The 21,115-nt window shown below is 42.0% G+C and overlaps 1 protein-coding gene and 1 long non-coding RNA gene across 8 annotated transcripts in view; one reads left to right on the top strand and one right to left on the bottom strand.

Annotated features, from left to right (window-relative positions):
• The window catches only part of SEC24B (SEC24 homolog B, COPII coat complex component), a 93,860-nt gene extending 80,668 nt beyond the window's left edge, over positions 1-13,192 (bottom strand). For all 4 annotated transcript variants that reach the window (XM_033427772.2, XM_033427773.2, XM_004269583.4 and 1 more), the window contains exon 1: positions 13,054-13,192. In XM_033427772.2, coding sequence (XP_033283663.1) covers positions 13,054-13,180 — 127 coding nt within the window. In that variant the 5' untranslated portion in view covers positions 13,181-13,192. The remainder of the gene's footprint in view (positions 1-13,053) is intronic.
• A 248-nt stretch (positions 13,193-13,440) lies between these two features.
• Positions 13,441-21,115, top strand: part of LOC117201207 (uncharacterized) — a 94,015-nt gene continuing 86,340 nt past the window's right edge. For all 4 annotated transcript variants that reach the window (XR_004483184.2, XR_004483181.2, XR_004483183.2 and 1 more), the window contains exon 1: positions 13,441-14,159. This is a non-coding gene — a long non-coding RNA (uncharacterized LOC117201207). The remainder of the gene's footprint in view (positions 14,160-21,115) is intronic.

Raw genomic sequence — 21,115 nt, 5'->3', positions numbered from 1 at the left:
TTGATGGAATATCTGCATATGGATCCCTAAGCAACTCCATAAGAAATCCATTTACTCCACAGCTGTCATGGTCTGAGGAAGCCAAACCACATAGAGAGGTCACCACTCGGGACTCTGGTTTGAAGTCCGAGTCTCTGAGGTATTCCAGTCTAAGTGCCAGATGTGAGAATAAATAAGCCTTCAAGATCATCCCAATCTCCAGCCATCAAAATCATTTTAAGTCTTCCCCACTGAGGCCCTAGACATCCCAGAGCAAAGCCATCTATGCCATGCCCTGTTCAAAGTCTTAGTTCAACACAGTCTGTGAGCATAATAAAATGGTTGCTTAACCATTGTTTTGTTGTAATTTACTATGTACTAATAGCAACTAGAGCAGCAATTACTGTTTTTAAAAATTCAGAATTCAGATTCTAAAACCAAAATACTATTTATAATAGCACACACACAAAAGGTAGTACTTAAAATACAAATCTAATGAAATATGTGAAGGATCTATATATAGAATTGATATACAGAACAAAACAAAACTATATATAGAACAAAACACTGATGAAAGAAATCAAGGATATGGAATGATATACCATGTTTGTGGACTGGAAGACTTGACATTAAGATGTAAATTATCTCAATTTTGATCTTTAGATTCAAACAATACCGATAAAAATACATGAAGGCTTTTTTATGGATATCAACAAGCCGATTCTAAAATTTCTAGGAAAAGGCAAGGATACTAAAATAGCAAAAAACAAACAAAAAACTTTGAGAAAGAACAGGTGGAGGATTTGCATTACCCAATTTCAAGACTTTATATACAACAATAATCAAGAAAGTGTGGTCCAGGGCTTCCCTGGTGGCGCAGTGGTTGAGAGTCCGCCTGCCGATGTAAGGGACACGGGTTCATGCCCCGGTCTGGGAAGATCCCACGTGCCGCGGAGCGGCTGGACCCGTGAGCCATGGCTGCTGAGCCTGTGCATCCAGAGCCTGTGCTCCACAACGGGAGAGGTCATAGCAGTGAGAGGCCTGCGTAGCACACACGCACACACACACACACACACACACACACACACACACACACACACACACACAAAGAAAGTGTGGTCCAGACAAAAGGCTAGACATACAGAAAATAATAAAAATAGAGCCACAAAAACACAGTCAACTGATTTTTTGACAATGGTGCCATGGCAACTCAATGGAGGAAAGACAGTCTTTTCAATTGACGGTACTTTTCAATCGATGCATAGTTCATATGCAAAAAAAATGAATCTCAACACGTCTCAGATCTTAAACAAATATTAAGTCAAAACGAAGCATAGATTTAATGGAAAATTTTAAAACTTATAGGAGAAAATACAGAAGAATATCCAGGTGAATATGGGTTTAGCAATAAGTTCTTACCTATAACACTAAAAGCATGAAATATTGAAAAAGTGAATTTAATCAAATTAAAAACTTTTGCTCTGCAAAAACCACTAAGAGGATTAAAAGACAAGTAGCAGACTAGGAGAAAATATTTGCAAATCACATGCTCAGTAAAGAACTTGTATTCAGAATATATTAAGGACTCTTAAAATTCAACAGTGAGAAAACAGACAACCCAACCAAAAACTGGTTAAAGATGTGAAAAGATAATCACCAAAGAAGATATATGGATGGCAAATGTATGCAAATATGCTCATCATTAGTCAGAGAAATGCAAATTAAAACCCCAATGAGATATCTCTATACACTCATTAGAATGACTGAAACAAAAACCCTGAAAATATCAAATGTTGGCAAAGATATAGTTTAACAGAAACTCTAATTTATTGTTGGAGTGAATGCAAAATAGTACACCCACCTTGGAAAATGGTTTGGCTGTTTCTTATAAAAGGTTAAACATACACTTACCATATGACCCAACAGTCCCACTCCTACATATTTACCTAAGTGACCTGAAAACTAGTATTCACACAAACCCAGTGCCTGAATGTTTACAGCAGCTTTATTCATGATCACCAGAAGCTGGAAACAACCAAGATATTCAACAACGGAGGAATGGATAAACAATCCTGTTTATACATATACTAGATAGAATACGATGCAGCAATAAAAGGGAACAGAACATTGTTTCATGCAACAGCATAGATGAACATGGTGAAAGAAACCAGACCCAAAAGATGATATATTTTATGGTTCCATTTATACAACACTCTGGAAAAGGTGAAGGAGAACAGCAATGGTTACCAGGATTTGCAGAAGGGAGAGCTGTTAACTACAAAGGGACTGCATGAAGACATTTTTTTATGGTGATGGAACTGTTCTGAATAGTGTTGTGGTGGTTGATACTTGACTAGTACATGCATTCATCAAAACCCATAGAGCTGTACACTACAAAGAATGAATGAAATTTACTACATGCAAATTTTTGTAAAAAATCAACCAGATGTTGAGAAAATCTAGGATGGAATGCAGACTGTGACAAATCAGTCTAACTTTATTACAAATGTATGATAACCTAACAGAAGGATATTTAGGTAATACACATACAGATAAATAGGCAACAGATATAATTATATAAATAGGTTCACATACTTGGGTTCATATACATATATATCCCCTAGCTCTGTCTGCTGAGAGAGCCTAGAAACAGTGACACCACAGTAGCAATGAGCACATCCAAGGCCCAGTTTTTGGTTTCTTAACACCATGTCCCAACAAAAGGAACCAGGGCTCCTTGGACGAAGAGCAGGCTCTGGTGCTGCCATAGAGCAAGTAAAAGATGGAGCATCTGCTAATGCCAGAAAGTAAGGAAGTGCTCAAAAAACAAAAGGACGGTGGCCAAAGGACACAACAGCCAAACTGAAAGAGCTCCTAATGGCCAAAGCTGTAACAATTTGAGTAAATATTTTAAATAATGATAGTATTGGCTTATAATCCAAAGAATAAAATAAATATTCTTAAGACTATAATAATATAAATGACTGAATAAGTTTTAAGATGGGAGAGAAAAGGGGGCAAGTCTTCCTTACAGAAAAATTCCGAATATGTAGAAAGAATGAGGGAAAAAGAAAATCACCATTAGAATTCCACAGCAATAATAACCACAGGCAAGAACGAATGAGGAATGCTAAAATTAGTACATGAAATTTTAAGCGGAGACAGGATAGTAACTTCAAAGTATCTCCCTAAGAATGTTTATTAATTACTGTGGTGATTTTAACATATGCCCACAAATTATTTGATACACCTCACTCCAGGAGGTAGAACATAATTCCCTTTCTGTTGAATGTAGGCTTGAGTTAAATAAGTTGCTCCCAACAGAGCAGGAAAAAATAAAAAATAGTAATTTTACAGTGGAGGAATCTGGCCTGAATGTGTCCCCCTCCAAATCCGTATGAAGCCCTAACCCCCAATTTGAAGGTATTAAGAGGTGGGGCTTTGGGGAAATAATTAGGTTTAGATTAGGTCACAAGGGTAGGACCCTCATGAAGAATCAGTATCCTTATAAGAAGAAAACCATTCGAGCAGCGAGAAGACGGAGGTCTACAAGCCACGAAGAGGGTCTTCACCAGAACACAACTATGCTGGCACCCTGATCTTGAACTGCCAGCCTCTAAAACTGAGAAAATAAATGTCTGTATTTAAGCCTCCTAGTCTATGGTATTTTGTCATAGTAGCCCAAACTAAGACATCTCTTCAATCAAGTGCCCAAGGTTAACATGACCAGTAATAAAACAAATTGATATCATGTAACCCCTGATATGACACGATAAGGGCACTTCAACCTCTGGGTATTCTTCCTAAAAAAATCATAACCCCAGTCTAATCATGGGAAAGCATCAGCAAACCCAAAGTGAGGAACTATCACTTACCAGTCCTGTCAAAGTCCTAAAAAACAAAAAAAAAAAGACTAAGAAATTGTCATAGACCAGAGGAGACTAACGCAACACAACTAAATGCAACATGATATCCTGGATTGGATCCAGGAATGGAAAAAAAAAATAGCGGAAAAACTGGTGAAATGTAAATAAAAATCTGTTGTTTAGTTAACTGTATTTCCCCAATGTTAATTTCCTAGTTTTGATAAAGGTACCATAGTTTTATAAGATGGTAAATCATGAGAGGAAGATGTTAAGACTTTAGAAGAAGCTAAGTGAAGGTTATTGCATTTTCCGTACAGTGTATCACTTCCGCAAATCTAAAATTATTGCAAAATAACAAGTTTTTAAACCATCAATGAAAAAAGTGCTGGAAACAACCTACTAAATTGATTGACAAAATTTTTGAAACAAATGACTACACCAAACATAGCCACCAGAGTGATTTTCCTAAAAAAAAATCTGATTGTTACTTCCTTGTTTAAAGCTTTCTAAGGGTTTTTCTTGCCATCAAGGAAAAATACAAATTCTTTAACATGGCCTGTAAGATAGTGGAAGACAGAATAATCCCTCCTTCATCCCATATGTCCATTTCCTAATCCCTGGAACCTGTGAATATGCTAGGTTACATGGCAAAGGGGAGGTAAGGTTACAGATAGCATTAGGGTTGTTAATCAGCTGACCTTAGAAGAGGGAGAATATCCTAGATAATCCAGGTGAGCTCAGTGTAATCATGAGAGTCCTTAAAAGTGGCAGAGGGGGCTTCCCTGGTGGCGCAGTGGTTGAGAATCCGCCTGCCGATGCAGGGGACACGGGTTCGTGCCCCAGTCCGGGAAGATCCCACGTGCCGCGGAGCGGCTGGGCCCGTGGGCCAGGGCCGCTGAGCCTGCGCGTCCGGAGCCTGTGCTCCGCAACGGGAGAGGCCACATCAGTGAGAGGCCCGCGTACCGCAAAAAAAAAAAAAAAAAAAAAAGGTGGCAGAGGGAAGCAGAAGAGAGTCAGAGGGAGATGTGACTACAGAAGACTCCTCTGAGAGATGCAATGTTGCTGGCTTTGAAGATGGAAAGAGTGGGCCACAAGCCAAGGAATGTGGGTAGCCTCTAGAAGCTGAAAAAGACCTTTGCCTTTGCCTAGAGCCTCTAGAAGTGAATGCAGCCCTAATGACACCTTGATTTTAGCCCAGTTAGACTTCTAACCTACAGAAGATGAATTCATGTTGTTTTAAGCCACCAGTTTGTGGCAATTTGTTACATCAGCAAAGAGAAAACCAATGCAAAGACCCTTCATGATCTGACCCCTGCCTACCTCTCCCAACTCATTGCTTACCACTCCCCCTTCTCACAATGATTTCCTACAGGTATACCTTAATATACTGCGGGTCCTCACGTGGGTCCACCAAAGTTTGATCAATAAATAAAATGTAATTCTGTTACAACTCAGAATGCCTACTGTTATGATGAAGTGACACAGAATGCTGACCTGGTAGGAAGAGGTATAACTTGCCACGAGAAAAGCAAAGGAGCCAGAGCACAACATCAGGTAAGGTTGTATGCTGGAGCTTTGCCTCAAAAGGCCATCAAAGAGGTTTATTAGGGCAGAATACAACAGTTAAGTTGCCATATAAAGACTTCTGAAGAGGATCAAGTAAATTATGTGATATTTTTCTGAAACTTGCTTTTTAAAAATACAGGTATTCAAAGCTTAATTCCTTCAAGAATGCCACCAAACGCAGTGGTTAAGAATCCGCCTGCCAATGCAGAGGACACGGGTTCGATCCCTGGTCCGGGAAGATCCCACATGCCGGGAAGATCCCACATGCCGCGGAGCAACTAAGTCCGTGCGCCACAACTACTTAGCCTGCTCTCTAGAGCCCACGAGCCACAGCTACTGAGCCCACGTGCCACAACTACTGAAGGCTGCGTGCCTAGAGCCCGTGCTCCGCAACAAAAGAAGCCACCCTAATGAGAAGCCCGTGCACTGCAACAAAGAGCAGCCTCCACTCGCCGCAACTAGAGAAAGCCCGTGCGCAGCAACGAAGACCCCACGCAGCCAAATAATAAATAAAAATAAATTAAAAAAAAAGAATGTCACCAAAAACTCTGGCACTAAAGTAGCCATGAGTGTGAAAAGGCTGAAAATCACTATTCCACACTCTTACCATAGAAAAGTTTTCTCAAGTCATGCTTGTTCACCCCTGACTATTCACACAGTCTCTTCCCTCTACCTGGAAACTTCAAAAACTCCCTCTACTCTCTTCATCTGACCAACTCTTACTCATTCTTCAGTTCTCAGCTCAGCTCTTCCTCTAGAAGACATTCTCTAACCCTACAAGCAGATGCCTGCTTAATGTTGTACTACAGTATTTTGGACAGCGCTTTCCACATGGAACTCTAAGTGTGCACTCTGTAAGTGAAAAACTTGGGCCTAGTTTGCTCTCAGCTCTATCATATCCTTAAGGCTTAGGGTAGTGACTGGCTCATGGAATCCATTACTATATTTTGAAAAAAATTAAGCCCCATAAATAATCCTCAAATATTTCTGTATCAGGCATTTACCACATCACAATTATCAACAAGAACTATATGATACTGAAAGAGAAAGAATTCAAAACTTAATAGCTTCCACTATGTAAAGTCATTTATACGCTACTATGAGAACAAATATACAAGTCTGACTTTTTTTTTACCTTGGCATTCTACACTTTTTACTCTGTAGTAGTTCAAGTATAAGAACATTTGAAACAAAAGGAAAGTAAAAACCTACTGTATTTCATTACATCTAAAGTGTTTTGACACTGCCACTTTTTCTTCCCTTCTTACCAGATGTATGAGTTTCCTACTGCAAGTATAACAAATTATACAAATTCAATGGCTTGAAATAACACAAATTTATTCTTTTAGAGTTCTCGAAGTCAGAAATCCAAAGTCAGTTTCACTGGGCTAATATCAAGGTACCATGGGCAAAGCTGGTTCCTTCCGAGGCCTGAGGACAGAATCCATTTCTTTGCCTTTTTCAGCTTCTAGTAACCACCTGCATTCCTGAGCTCATGGCCCCTTCCTCCAACTTCAAAGCACAACATCCTAACCTCTGCTCTATGGTCACATTACTTTCTCTGCAGGCTGACTCCTCCAGTTTCTAATAAGGATGGTTGTAATTATATCAGGCCTGCCCAGATCCAGGATAATCTCCCCAACTCTAATCACAGCTGCAGAGGTTTCAGCTGTTCAGCCTGACTGATATTATCATATACAAGCTAGATACAGCCTGATTTTCTATAAGCATCTATGCCCTCCTTAGCAAGAGTAAATTATCACAAGATCCACCCAAGGGATAGGTCTGCCTCAGTGACATAATCTCCTTTCAGAGATAAGAGTCTCACCAAAGGAAAACTCATTCTATTCCTGCTTTAAGCAAACTCGACATGAAAATCAAAATTTACAAATCAAGTATTTTATGGAAAGTCTAGTCACTATACAAAAAACCATAGGCTCTTAATGTTTCCTCATCCCCCCACCAATCCCACAGAGAAGCAACATTTTTAATGTATTTTTGTTTCATTAGTCGTTTCCTGAATTGAATTTCCAACTTTTTTAAAAAGTCAGATGAAAAGTTTTCATTATCTTTAAAAGATAATGAAAGGTCATCGGAGTACAAACTCCTCTATCCTATCGAGATACAATTCGTACTAATTGGGAGAAGGAGAATCAGATCTAAGAAGGTAATTATTCATTCATCACTGAGTAACCAAGAAGTCCGTCAATACTCAGCCAGTATGCACTTTAACAAACGCCCTTATCAAACTGTTAAAATGCTCTTGAACCAGCTGGTCAAAAGCCACAGTCCTGACCCTGACTCTCTGCTGCGCCCCACCATGCTGGCCCCTTGCCACACAGCCACTCACGACTTAGCAGCTAAAGGACTAATGCCTGGCACACTGCAGTCTGTCTGAATTCTGCTCTAGGGGCAAGGTTGGTATCCATTCAGTGGTCAGTACATGCAGTACTGATTACTAAATAGTTTGAATATACTACCCCTACCAATAAAGTATCAATAATATTACTAAAATACATTTTTAGTGAGCATAAAATGTATACACACACATACACCTCTGAAGAAATCTGCAATTAGAAACTCCAGTGATAAACTGGGAAGTCTCAATCACATCTGATTCCCCTGGATTATTCTTCCTGATGGAGGGCTAATAGCTACAAAGGTAACTGTTCCAGTCACTGCTGGCAGACACAGCCTATGCAACCATTTGGATGAAATCTCACTGCACTAAGTATAGATTATTCCTGCCACTACATCAGTTGTCCTCTTTGGATGTCATGATAATGAGTGCTAAGAGTGAAGGGGCCAAAAGAAAATCAATATTGTTTGAAAACCTACTACATGCCAGGTACTTTACTTTCCTATATATAATCTTATATAATTCTCTCAAGTCCTGTGAAGTACCACTATTGTCATTTTACAAACAAACAGGGACACGAAAGGTCACTAATTCATACAATTTCAAATAGTTGGGAAGTAGTGAAGAAGCCAGGTATTGCAGGTTCCAAAGCCCATTTCACAGAAATACTAGGAAAAACAAGCAAGTTAGGACCTGGCCACTGCCTAGGCAAGGCATTTTACTAGTCCCTCCCCCCTCCCTACTTCATCCGCTTTTTCCTCAGTTCCTCTTACAGGCAGCTTTCAGCACACAATTTTAGAAAACTTAAAACCGATGAAACCCCTCTTCCCGCAAACCAGCTAGCTGAGGTAGTGGCCTATTAGAGGAAACCTTCCAAGAGCAGATTCGTGGGAGGGAGTGTAAAAAAATAATACACAAGTTCACTTAACTCCATTGAGTGCCTACTGCATGCTGCCATGGAATGTGACGAGGAAAACTCACGCGGTATCTGCCACATGAAGAATTTATATCCTGGTATTTTGAAGGGGACCCTCATTTGCTAAGCGTCTCATTTTGCTAAGCACCAGGTACTTTAAAAAATAGTACCTCATTTAATGTAATCTTCTCAACAACCCTACGAGGGAGGTATTATTATCCCCTGAAGTCCAGAGATGTTAAGTAATTTTCTCCACAAAACCCTGGGCTGTAACAGAGCCTACAGCCTTTTCACTAGCCCACACTTTCTGACAATTCTGAGTATGCTTAGCCTACTGGAAATAATAGTGGCTTCCCCAGGGCTGAATATAACATGATCTGCTCTAACACGCAGTGCTGACTGTGAAGATACTCTCATTTCTAGGAAAGTCTGCTGAAGATTGGCTCAAAATCTGTTCTATTTCAACGTCTTTAGCATCTAATAAATACTTCAGGGTTCACAGATGAATCAGAAAGATGGAAGTTAGCTGAAATACTAGGATCAGTAGCAATGAACGTGATTTACAAAAATCAGTACAGATATAACCTCAGAAACTGAGGGGGAGGGAGTGGCATGGGAATGAAAATACAATAAAAATAACCAAAGCAATACAGCAACAACAATAAAAACTAAACCCAGATAAAAGACACTTGTTTATATATTTGTTAAGATCCTTGAGATATCTATTAATCAACCTAGGGGGAAATTATGTGTGCAGAAAGCTATGTTATACCATGGCAGTATCTTCATGAGAGGACCTGATGCTTCTGGTTAGCTAGAAAGGAAGACTAGAAACCTGAGACACAGATACTGCTCTGATCAAAAGAAACTTACTTCAGACACACTAGGGAGATTTGTATCATTTTAAATTTTGCATGTGCTCTCAAAGTTGAAGGGTTTCCTATAACCTACCAGACAGTATTGCTGAGTGAATGGTATATTTATTTATAGCTTCCATAATGAATTCTCATAATTCCCATTACTATCTCATCTTCCTTGCATTATTAACAATTAAAATGATAAAACTGCCAGTAGTATCATTCTTGGAAAAGGCACATGGAAGGAAGAAAACACATTTTCATTTGAAAATGAGCACCACTTGCTTCCTAAATGTAGAATTAAAAAGCAGTGTTTTACTGGTAAATTTGGGTGACCCACCGCCCCCCAAAATTCTAAAAAGACCTCTTTCAATTTAAGTCGATTGGGGGAAATTATGGGGTTATGCCATCATTACCAGGATACTATTCACTCAGTCTTCCCTTGTTTGAGGACTCAGTTTTGGAAGGACTCTCAAAAGGCAGAGTAAAAGTTGAAAAATGTTCAACTAATACTTCATATGAAAATACAAATAATTCTAAACCGCCCACATGGTGCTCAATGAAAAACTGAAGTACAGAAATATAACTTCAAGGAAGGAAGTTTAAAAAGAAATATTTCAAAGACTCAAAGAAGTCAAATTCTATCTTCAAATAAATGGGGGAAAGCATGTTAACAATTAAACATAGAAAATAAGGAAAAGTAATAATGAAGGCCCGATTTCTGCCTCCCTACCCTTTCCAATATCAAAGTTTCTAATAAGAGACTTCTTAGAGTCTGTTAATAGAGATTGGACTTGGAACTAGAAGACTGTATTAGACTTCATTTAACAAATGTTTAATGAGACCATAACTTGTTCTAGGCCCTGAATATACAGCAGTGAACAGGAGGCAGGCTGCTACCCTCAAGAAGCTTATACGGGCATTAGTGAAAAACACCCACCCAAAACTTTCTGGATCTGTTCAATTAGAGAAGTGAACTAAGTGTTTTACAGACTGTGTTCCCAAAACACCTGGACCTCCACCTCTATTTTAACCACAACAGCTCTGCTTTTTTCTGATTTCTATAGCAGGGCTCTGCAGGAAAACAAATCTGTTTTTAAAAATGTTTGATAACCGCTAAGCTAAGTGATCTCTAAGTACCATTCCAGTTTTACAACTCTGTCTTCTGTGATGCTTCAAACTCGTACTTCTGACCTATTTCCTTTTCACCGTGCTGGAATTCCACAGATATATTAAAAGGCAAACTAGTTTACGTGGGGCTAAAGAATCAACCACAAACCTGAATGACTGCTTAATCGTTATTTATGGGTGCCAAATACCATATAGCAAAAATTACTTTTTTCTAAGATTAACAAACAAAACAAAAACAGATTTGATCTTGTTATTTACCTACTTAAGCTACTTACTTTTACAAAAAAACAAACAAAAATTAACTCTAGTTCTTTATCTTAATTTCTAAATTCCTTAGCATTTAAGGCCTTTCTGTAACTTGGCCCCTTTTAGGTATTCTTGGGTTTTCCCTCTCACCCAACACACTTTCTGCCTCTTAGTTTCTAAATTTTGAGACTTCTGTTCATGTCCTTGAGACAGCCCTCCTCTCCTATCCATCCCTGTCAAATCCCTCAAGGTCATAACCAACTCAAATGTCACCAAAATACACGTCAATTTACAAGAAAGGCAGGGATTCTGTCTTTTCTACTAGGCTAACCTTGAGTCCCCAACTGGCAAGCATGCAAAAAATGTTGAAATGAATTATGTCAGAGTAACGATTATAAACAGCAGAAATCAAGCATCATCTATTTTTGGCTTCTAAATGTATTAACTGATTTGTTTTTACATATTTAACAGCCCGATCACAACTGATATCCTGCCATTCCTTGAGCGTTCACAAAATTTGTTAAGGCTGAGGTAAATACTTGCCACTCTAAAAACTGTACACTAAGACAATAATGCATACTCAGAAAATCAAGACACAATCCTTGGATCACTATTAATCATGGATTTAAAATATTCTAAAAGACTTGGGATCGCTTCCTAAATTATCATGTTCTAGTTCCTCCACACACAAAGCTATTCTAAAAACAAAACAAAAACAAGAATTTATATCAAGTTTACAAGAGCAAAACCTGCTCACAAATAATATCTTCATGTATGTTCAGGACAGAAGTACAAAACCTACTACACTGTTCACATTCAAAACCCACAGAGTAAACAATGACCAGTGAAAGTAAAGCACGTAATACTGACAAGTATGGCTGATCCAAAGGATAAGGCTAAGCCATCACGTTTGACTTATGAAAAAAATTCAACTTCTGGTTCTCAGGATAAACGATAAACCGCAAGCTTGAGAAGTATCAGTTATAAAATTTAGATGCTGGCTGAACTGGTTTATAAAGTCTAGTAAGTTTTCATTTCACAGATTGGATAAAATAGGTCAGTCCAACAACCATTTTTAAAGAGTACCAGCAGACCTTGTTCTCCTTTACAGAGAACCAGACATATTCTTCTTAAGTATTCAGTCCATCACTTTCGAGAGTTCTCATCTAAGATGTTATCGTCTATAAAGGGAGGCCCCCTCTCCCCCGGCCCCAGCCACGAACATTCCAAATCTCAAGATGAGGGAATACTAGAGCCGATCATTTTTCAGCTGAAACTCGCGCATCCCCAAAGCCCGCGACCTTAGTATGAAAGCGCTTTCACGGTGCATTGGCTGCTGCCGGTATGAAGGCCTTGCCTCAAACAGGGCCAACTCTGGCACGTTTTTGTGTTTTTGAAAGTGAAGCTGGGGGAGGCGGGGGGGTGGGGAAACACCCAGGTCTAAAAGTATTCGTTTAAATCCGTTTGACACCTGCTCCCTTTCAAACACGACCAGCAAACTCCAAACGCTCGAGTAGCGGCCGCAGCAGCAATGACAGATCTTGAGGCCGAACTGGGTCAGGGTTACAGTTACACTTGTGTTGCATCTTTACACCCTTTGTCTACAAACTTGGGCACTAACTTCAGTTCCCTTCCAGGCAGCGTGCTCGCCGGGCCTCAGAAATCAGAGCAATTTTCCTGAGACAGGAAGGGCACAACCCTCCCAGCTCCATGGCTACACCAGCCTTCCACGGACCACGCACTCTGCGGCCTCGGCTTTTCGCCCGGTATCTGGGCGAAGGGGTCGCCCGTGGAAACTCCCCTGCGCCCGGGCTGGATAAAAGGGATTTCACGCGGTGTCTGGTCTCCCCCTTTTCTATGGCCCCTACTCATCCCCGTGGTTTCGGGCCCGGGGTCACACTACAGAGACAGCCCTGCTCCCTGATTCCCTGGGCCGGCCCCCGCGCCGGGCCGCCCCTCCCCCCCAGCCCCCCCAACCCCCCCCGGGGCCGACCCCCGCCTCGTGCCGCCCCCCACCCCGCCCCGGCAGCCGACCCCCCTCCCACCGCCCTCCCTCCCGCCCCGCCCGATTCGGCCGCGCAGGCTGCCCCGCCAGCACTAGGCCCCGCGCTCCGCCCCGGCCGCCCTCCTCACCGTTCTGCTGGTGAGGCCCCGGGCCCAGGCCCGCGGGCGCGGCGGCTCCTGAGGCGGCGGCTCCGCCAAGCTTGGGCGGGATCCGGGAGCTGGCGGCCGGATGAGGTGACCCGGCGGGGGCCGACATGACGGCACTGCGGGCGGCGGCCGCGGCTCCGCTTCGGGTAGTTGGGCGGAGGGAAGGGAAGGGAAGGCGGAGCCGGAGCGGCGAGAGGAAGAGGAAGGAACGCGCCCGGCGTCACCGACGGAGTCACCCGGGACCGTGGCTGGAGTGCTCGCGCTCCGCCCTGGAGCCTAGCTCGGCCGCTGCGGGCGCCGGAACCCCTCCCGGCCCTGCCCCGCCGCCGCCTCGAGCCCCGAGACGCGGGACTCCCACCCCGCGGGTCGCTCCCGGCAGGCGCTGACTGTGCGAGCCGCAGCGCCCCCTGCAGGCGGAGCCCGGCGCGCCCAGGCCGGAGGCGGGGCGCGGGGCGGCAGCCTCCCAGCCAGCCCTGCGACCTCGGGCCCGGGCTGACCTGCTGTCGCCTCGGGGCGAAAGGGGTAGACCAGGATAGATGGCGCTGGGCCCGCTCCCACGTGGGGCGGAGGCAGGAGCGCGGCGGGCCTGGGCCGGGCGGTGCGGTGCGGGGACGGGGTTCCAGAGCTGCGGGGTGACCTCCGGAGACCAAGGCAGCGCCTGGCCGGACTGACCCCGCTCACCCTTCCTCCGAAGAGGAACCCTGGGTTTGGCTTTTTTTTTGTTTAATCTTGAGGTGTTTTCCCCCTTAATATTAAATCCTAAAGGAAATAGACATTCAAGCTCCCTGTCCGTAGGGAATTATAATCCTGGGCAAAAGAAAAAGAAGTATTTCTCTATGATAAACACAGTATCTCAATAAGAATTGAGAACTTTTCCCACTGACTTAAATCCTGGGAAAGGAAAGGGGGAAATGGAGTATAAGGGAAGCTGAAAGGCAAACTTTATCGTCCTCATGATTTTTGCCAAGAGTTGGCTCATCCTGTTGATGTTCAGAAGAGAAGCTGTAACACCCAAAGCAAGAACTCAGCGTGGTTTGTCTACGCTTATGAAATCGTTGAATCTCTGGCCTGTCCCAGCATGTTAACTGGTAAGCAAGCCCTGGGACTGCATTACCCAAGTCGTTTTGCCATCTTGGAATCCTGAGTATGCCACAGTCATTCTGTGTTTGTTAGAAATGAAATTGTTCAAAAGCGTCGAATTCCGAATGGGATGTTGCAAGGTTGTATTTCTGGAGCGATGTCTAATTACTGAATGATTATGCCAAACATAAAGTGTGTTGTAGTCCTAGAATAATGCGAAGCTTCCCTTTAGTTGCTGCCGTGAATTAATGATACTTGGTGCTTTAATGCACCAAATGAATTACAAATAGGATTTCAGTAGTTGGATTTGTACTTTTGTTTTTGGAATTTATCTTTATTCTTATTTCCATAATTCTGATTTATTTTTCCTTTCCATTTTATACACTACACTAATAAGCAACCCAAGCAATACTTTTACATTACAATATCCAGAAGCTAAAATATACTAGTTCCTGCATGTGAAAGATGCATTAAGCCAAATTCTTAGGTTTAAAAGCCAATAATTCTGTTAAATGTAAATTTTCAGAATCTTTAGAGAAAATTACACTGTACAGATATTATAACACAATCCTGTCCTAGAAAGCAATATCCCATTAATAAAACTACTTGAATTTTTTAACATTTTAGGTAGATAATTTCCAAGGAATACAAAGTAAGAGAAAGTAGTATAATGGACCATATGTACTCATCAGCCAGCGTCAACATTTGTCAATTCAGGGCTAATCTTGCTTATCTATACTGGCACCAACATCCACTCTCCCGAGATTAAGTTTTTTTCTTTTTGGCTGTGCTGTGCAGCATATGAGATCTTAATTCCCCGACCAGGGATCAGTTCCACTGCCCCCTGCAGTGGAAGTGTGGAGTCTTAACCACTGGACAGCCAGGGAAGTCCCTTCTGAGATTATTTTGAAATGAATTTCAGACATATCATTTTATCAGTAGGTATTCAACATGTATCTCTCAATGTATAACATAAACACAATACCGTTATTATACCTAAAATCATTAAAAATAATTCATTAGTATCATCAAATATACAGTCCACAATTGTCTTTTGTAATAGTTTGTACTTTCTGAGTTTTAGGATTTTCAACAATACATCATCCATCTACACAAAATGGGCAAGCACTTTTCTACAGCATTTCCAGCTTTTCCGCAAAAACCTAAGCCCCCGCATAAGCAAAAGACCACACTCTGCTTCATCGAGAAGATTACACGATTACAGATTCCAATGCTGCCTTTGAAAAATGGCTCAGAGAAAAGCCCTGTATTAAGGGCTGCTATTATAAGGGTAAGGGAATAACGAGCCAATTGGCTTTCTGTCCTTGGAATGTATCCTCTTGGGCAGGGGTCCCCAACCCCCGAGCCACGGACTGGTACCTGCCGCTCCCCATCGCTCTCATTACCGCCTGAACCATCCCCCCAACCCGCTGCCTTGTCTGTGGAAAAATTGTCTTCCACGAAACTGGTCCCTGGTGCCAAAAAGGTTGGGGACCGCTGCTTTGGGGTATAAGAAGCCCATTTTAATCACAGGTATATGGACTGAAGTTGAGCCCCGTCTCTTTAGAGGAGACTCCTAAAGAAAGACGGGGACTCTGTGTTTTAACCCATCTTCCCCACAGTCTTTATCACCTAAGCTCTTTGCACCTGTCTGCTAATTCACCGTGGTATTTTCTAGCATGCTTGTAAGAATCTTTTGCATGACAGATCCTACAACCTTTATGAAGATATGTTATTTCACTCTACTGCTTTAAGTCCCATGACTGCTATCAGTGAAGAAAATGAGGAATAGGATGAAGGATTGAATGAATGCTTACCATGTACCAGGCACTGTGCTAGTCACTTTAGATATATTCCCCCCCATTTAGTCCTCACAATAACTCTATTGGATATTTTTCTTATCCCCATTTTACCAGAGGAAACTAAGACTTATATAGAGTTCAAGTAATCTTAGTAACAATCATGAACCTGTAAATGGCAGAACCAGAGCTCAAACCAAAGTCTGTTTAGCTCCAAAGTCTTTGCTCTATTCACTATGTAGTATACTTGATTAATTTACATTTTTCTTCATAAAGCTATGCTAATTATTATGTACTATTTTGCTTGTCAAAGGATTTTCAGTTTTACATATTTAGAATTTGTTCCAGTGACATTTAGAATGGCAAATCTCAAAGTGTTTGAAACGCAAGTTCTCAGGTCCCACCACAGACCTACTGAACTCTGGAGACGCGACCCAATAGCAAGCTTTCCTGGTGTTTCTGATGCACAAGAAAATTTGAGGACCACTGCTTTGAATCGCAAAGTTAAGCTGAATTGGTTCATTCTTTTCAACATCAGGAAACGATGGTCCTTTTCTTCAGGACATTTCTCCGATCTTTTGCCAGTCATTAAAAGTGATACTTTGTTCCAGGAGTGTCAAATATGGTAGCGTCAATCTTAATTGTTTTGATGGGCAATGTGAAGATAAATGCTGTTGCCCAGTTTGTGTTCAATGGGGAAAAGTGCTATAATTGAAAGTAAGCCCTGCCACAGGTGCAGGGGGGACATTTTTGCTGAATGTCAAATTCTGACACACGTATCACTATTTGTCACCCCCAATTTAGGACTCACATTCTCTATAACAGAAGTTGTGGGAGCCTTGGACAACTGAACACCTATTTTTATCTCAAAAAATGCTAATCCAGGTCCTTCTCTGTTGTACCTGGCTTCCCATCTTCCTCAGCTTTTTTTTTTTCCCTCTAGTTTTTAAATTACATGTGACCTTTGTAGAATACCTTTCCTCTTTCAGTGGCATTCCCTATTAGATGTCCCTCTCCCAATATGAAGACATGATTTTTTTCTTTCCTCTCCTTTTTCTGATCTCTTTACACATTTATTGCATTTTTAGTAGGCCAGGTATTGGGGATACAAAGATTAATAGGATGTAATGTCTCCCTGAAGATCCTATGCAGGATCCTTTACATATAATCCTACTTTCTTATATTTATTTCTTGATTTTTTTTCTACAAACTTGTGTTATTTTTTTCTCACATTCCTTGTGAATCTTTGTTTCTCCTTTTTATTAGGGCCAGCTGTCCCCAACCTTTTTGGCACCAGAGACCAGTTTTGTGGAAGATAGTTTTTCCACAGACAGGGTGGGGGCGATGGGGGATGGTTCAGGCGGTAATGCAAGCAATGGGGAGGGATGGGGAGGGATGGGGAGGGACGGGGAGGGACGGGGAGGGACGGGGAGCGGCAGATGAAGCTTCACTCGCTCACCCGCTGCTCACTGCCTGCTCTGCGGCCCGGTTCCCAGCAGGCCGTGGACCGGTACTGGTCCATGGCCCGGGAGTTGGGGACCCCGATTAGGGCATTCTAAGTTGAGTTCCAGGACATATTATGATGGGAAGAAATAATTTCTCCGATGTTCATATCTTTTGATCACTTATGTTGATGTAATTTAACTATCATTTAAGTCTCAACTGTCTAAGGCAAACTAAGATCCTAAAAGAAAAAACGAAAGGTGGGATTTTTAGGCAAATAATTACCACATAGTCAGCCTACGTGCAAAAGTGCACTTACAGAAAATTCTCTCAAGTTCTCATTTAGAATATTTGGCTATTATTTTAGCTATACCGTAATTTCTGTAGTTATCCACTTATCCAGCCCCCAGCAGGTTAGAAACAATGAATCACGAGGCAGGAGAAGGAAACACTGTTGATATAGGCACAGTGAGAGCAGCAATCACCATCAGAATATTGAAAAAATGGAAGAACTTAAATGCAGTCTGGGGCAATTAGTTAAATTGAACTTAAATGCAGTCTGGGGCAATTAGTTAAATTGAACAACCCTGTATATTACACTGAGAATATGATAAACATAGCCCACAGGTCTCTACCATCTGAGAATTTCTTACCTGGTATTCTGAAGGGCATTGACAGCAGGGATATACAACCCATTTTTAGAACCTTATAAACTCTTTTACATATGAACAGGTTAGGTTCCCAAAGCTCCTTGTTCATAAGTCCCAATATTCACAAATCCAGGGTAAACTCTCCTAGGCCACAAGTGTATTTCCACCAAACAGAAAAGTGAGCTTTTTTTTTTCCCCCCACTTTTCCTTTTTATTTTCTGGCTGTGCCACACAGCTTGCAGGATCTTAGTTCCCCGACCAGGGATTGAACCCAGGCCCCCAGCTGTGGAAGCTTAGATTCCTAACCACTGGACTGCCACTTTTGGGAATTCCCAAAAGTGAGCTTCTTTGAAGCTTTAGAACCAAGCTTACTCTTCTCTTTTTGTTTTGCTGATATAAGATGTAAAGTGATGCTTCTCAAAATTTAATGTGCCTATGAATCACTTGAGGATCTTGTTAAAATGCAAATTGTGATTTGGTAGGTTTGGGAAGGCCTGAGATTCTGAAATTCTAGCCAGCTCCCAGGTGATGCTGATGCTTCTGATCCTGGACCACACTTGGAGCAGCAAGGTTCCAAAGGGCATCTTTTCATTTACATTTGAAAGTCCATTGAGGGAAGGAATGCCCCTCTTTGCAATCCTAAGGGAACCTCTTAGTAGCTATAGTGTATCCCCACCGTTCCTGTTGATGTACAGATTAAAATGGGTCTGGAATTTCCCTGGCTTTCTACACCAGCAGTACTTTCTTAGGCCTTTAAGATACTGAAACACCTCCTAATGGGTTAATGGGTGCCCAGTGTTGACACTGATCATCTTGCCACCCATTCAACAATGTTTCCATTTTGCCAATTCCTTTTCCTCTTGCCGGTTATTGTTTGTTGTAGAAAGATGGTGTATTAGCTCAGGCGACCATAACAAAATACCATAGCCTGGGTAGCTTAAACAACAGAAATTTATTTTCTCACAGTTCTGGAAGCTGGAAGTCTGAGATCAGGGTGCCAGCATGGTCAGGTTCTGGTGAGAGCCCTCTTCCTGGCTTTCAGACCTCCACCTTCTCATTGTGTTCTCACACGGTGAAGGGAGAGCTATCTCTCTGGTGTCTCTTCTGTTTTTTTTTTAAATTTTTATTCATTTATTTATTTATTGTTGGCTGCGTTGGGTCTTCATTGCTGTGCACGGGCTTTCTCTAGTTGCGGCGAGCAGAGGCTACTCTTCGTTGTGGTGCGTGGGCTTCTCATTGCGGTGGCTTCCCTTGTGGCAGAGCACGGGCTCTAGGCACGCGGGCTTCAGTAGCTGTGGCTCATGGGCTCAGTAGTTGTGGCTCACAGCCTCTAGAGCGCAGGCTGCGGCTTAGTTGCTCCGCGTCATGTGGGATCTTCCTGGACCAGGGATCGAACCCGTGGCCCCCACGTTGGCAGGCAGATTCTCAATCACTGCGCCACCAGGGACTTCCCTTCCTACAGGGGCACCAGTTCTATCAGATCATGGTTCTACCTTCTGACCTCACTTAACCTTAATCACCTCCTCAAAGACCCTGTTTCCATTACGGGCACATGAGGGATGGTGGTGGTTAGGGCTTCAACATACGAATGTAGAAACAATACAGTTCAGAACCAGAGGGGGCCTTTAGGTGACCCCGATGCGCCTCTTCTTTGGCTGTAACACACTGTTTACTTATCCAGGAAAAATACTCTTATTTTCCAGCTCTGCTATGACATGAAAGGGCTGGGAAGCTCTACCCTAGATGAAAATTACTTTGTACAATCTTTAGTGCCATCTGCTGGAAGCAGGTAAAGTTGATATACTGTTGCTCAGTATTTAAAAAAAAAAAAAAAAGGCTGATTTTTTTAAATGAAACTTTGTAAGTTAAAATATCATAAGGAGGGCTTCCCTGATGGCGCAGTGGTTGGGAGTCCGCCTGCCGATGCAGGGGACGCGGGTTCGTGCCCCGGTCCGGGAAGATCCCACATGCCGCGGAGCAGCTGGGCCCGTGAGCCATGGCCGCTGAGCCTGTGCGTCTGGAGCCTGTGCTCTGCAACGGGAGAGGCCACAACAGTGACAGGCCCGCGTACCGCAAAAAAAAAAAAAAAAAAAAAAATCATAAGGAGTGTTTCTGTTTTACAGAAGATCAAGTTAATTTTTCTGTTAATACTTGAAAGGATAAACTTCAATTACGTGAAAAATATCAGTTGTGTGAAACACAATTCCCTATTCAAAAAATGCCAGATTAAAAACATGTCGAAGATACCAATTCATTTAGAGAGCCATACTTTTAAAAAACACTATGACGGCAAGATGTCTAAAAAGCTTGCCATATAAAAAATGTCCAGGAATTTGGGGGATTTGAACTAGAGAAGAAAAGACCAGGCAAAATGATAAACTTCCTAAAAGCTTTGAAAACTTTCTTCTGAAGAGTGGTAAGCCTGTTGCTTCAGATGTCAGAACAAGGACAAATGAGTTGAATTTTGATACATGAAATACTTTCAAGCACAGATCCTGGGAATCCTGGAGAAGGTATGCCCACACTGGGAGGGAGGTTTAGCTACTTTCTCCTAATTCCAGATTCCATAGCCTGTCATTCTATTTGTCATTTGGATTTCATTTAGTTTGATATTTTCAGTAATTAAGAAACCTTTGTTAATATCCTTAAAGTCTTCAAAGGCATATCCAACTCTAATTCCAGTAAAATTTAAATTTCTGTCATGGGCTAAATTGCATCCCCTCATAATTCATATGTTGAAGTTCTAACCCCTGATAACTCAGAATGTGACTGTATTTGGAGATAGGACCTTTAAAGAGGTAATTAAGGTAAAATGAGGTCATATGAATGGGCCCTAATCCAATCTGGCTGGTGTCCTTATAAGAAGATGAAAGATCATGTGAGGACACACAGAGAGAAGATACTATCTGCAAACTATCTGCAAACCAAGGAGAGAGGCCTCAAAAGAAACCCACCCTGCTGAAACCTTGACCTTGGACATCTAGTTTCCAGAACTATGAGAAAATACATTTTTATTGTTTTAAGTTACCCAGTCTGTGGTATTTTGTCATGGCAGCTCTAGTAAACTAAACA

This window comes from Orcinus orca, chromosome 4, assembly GCF_937001465.1.
Source record: "Orcinus orca chromosome 4, mOrcOrc1.1, whole genome shotgun sequence".
Lineage (NCBI taxonomy): Eukaryota > Metazoa > Chordata > Mammalia > Artiodactyla > Delphinidae > Orcinus > Orcinus orca.
Note: the sequence above shows the minus strand (reverse complement) of the source record. Positions and strands in the feature narration are given on the sequence as shown.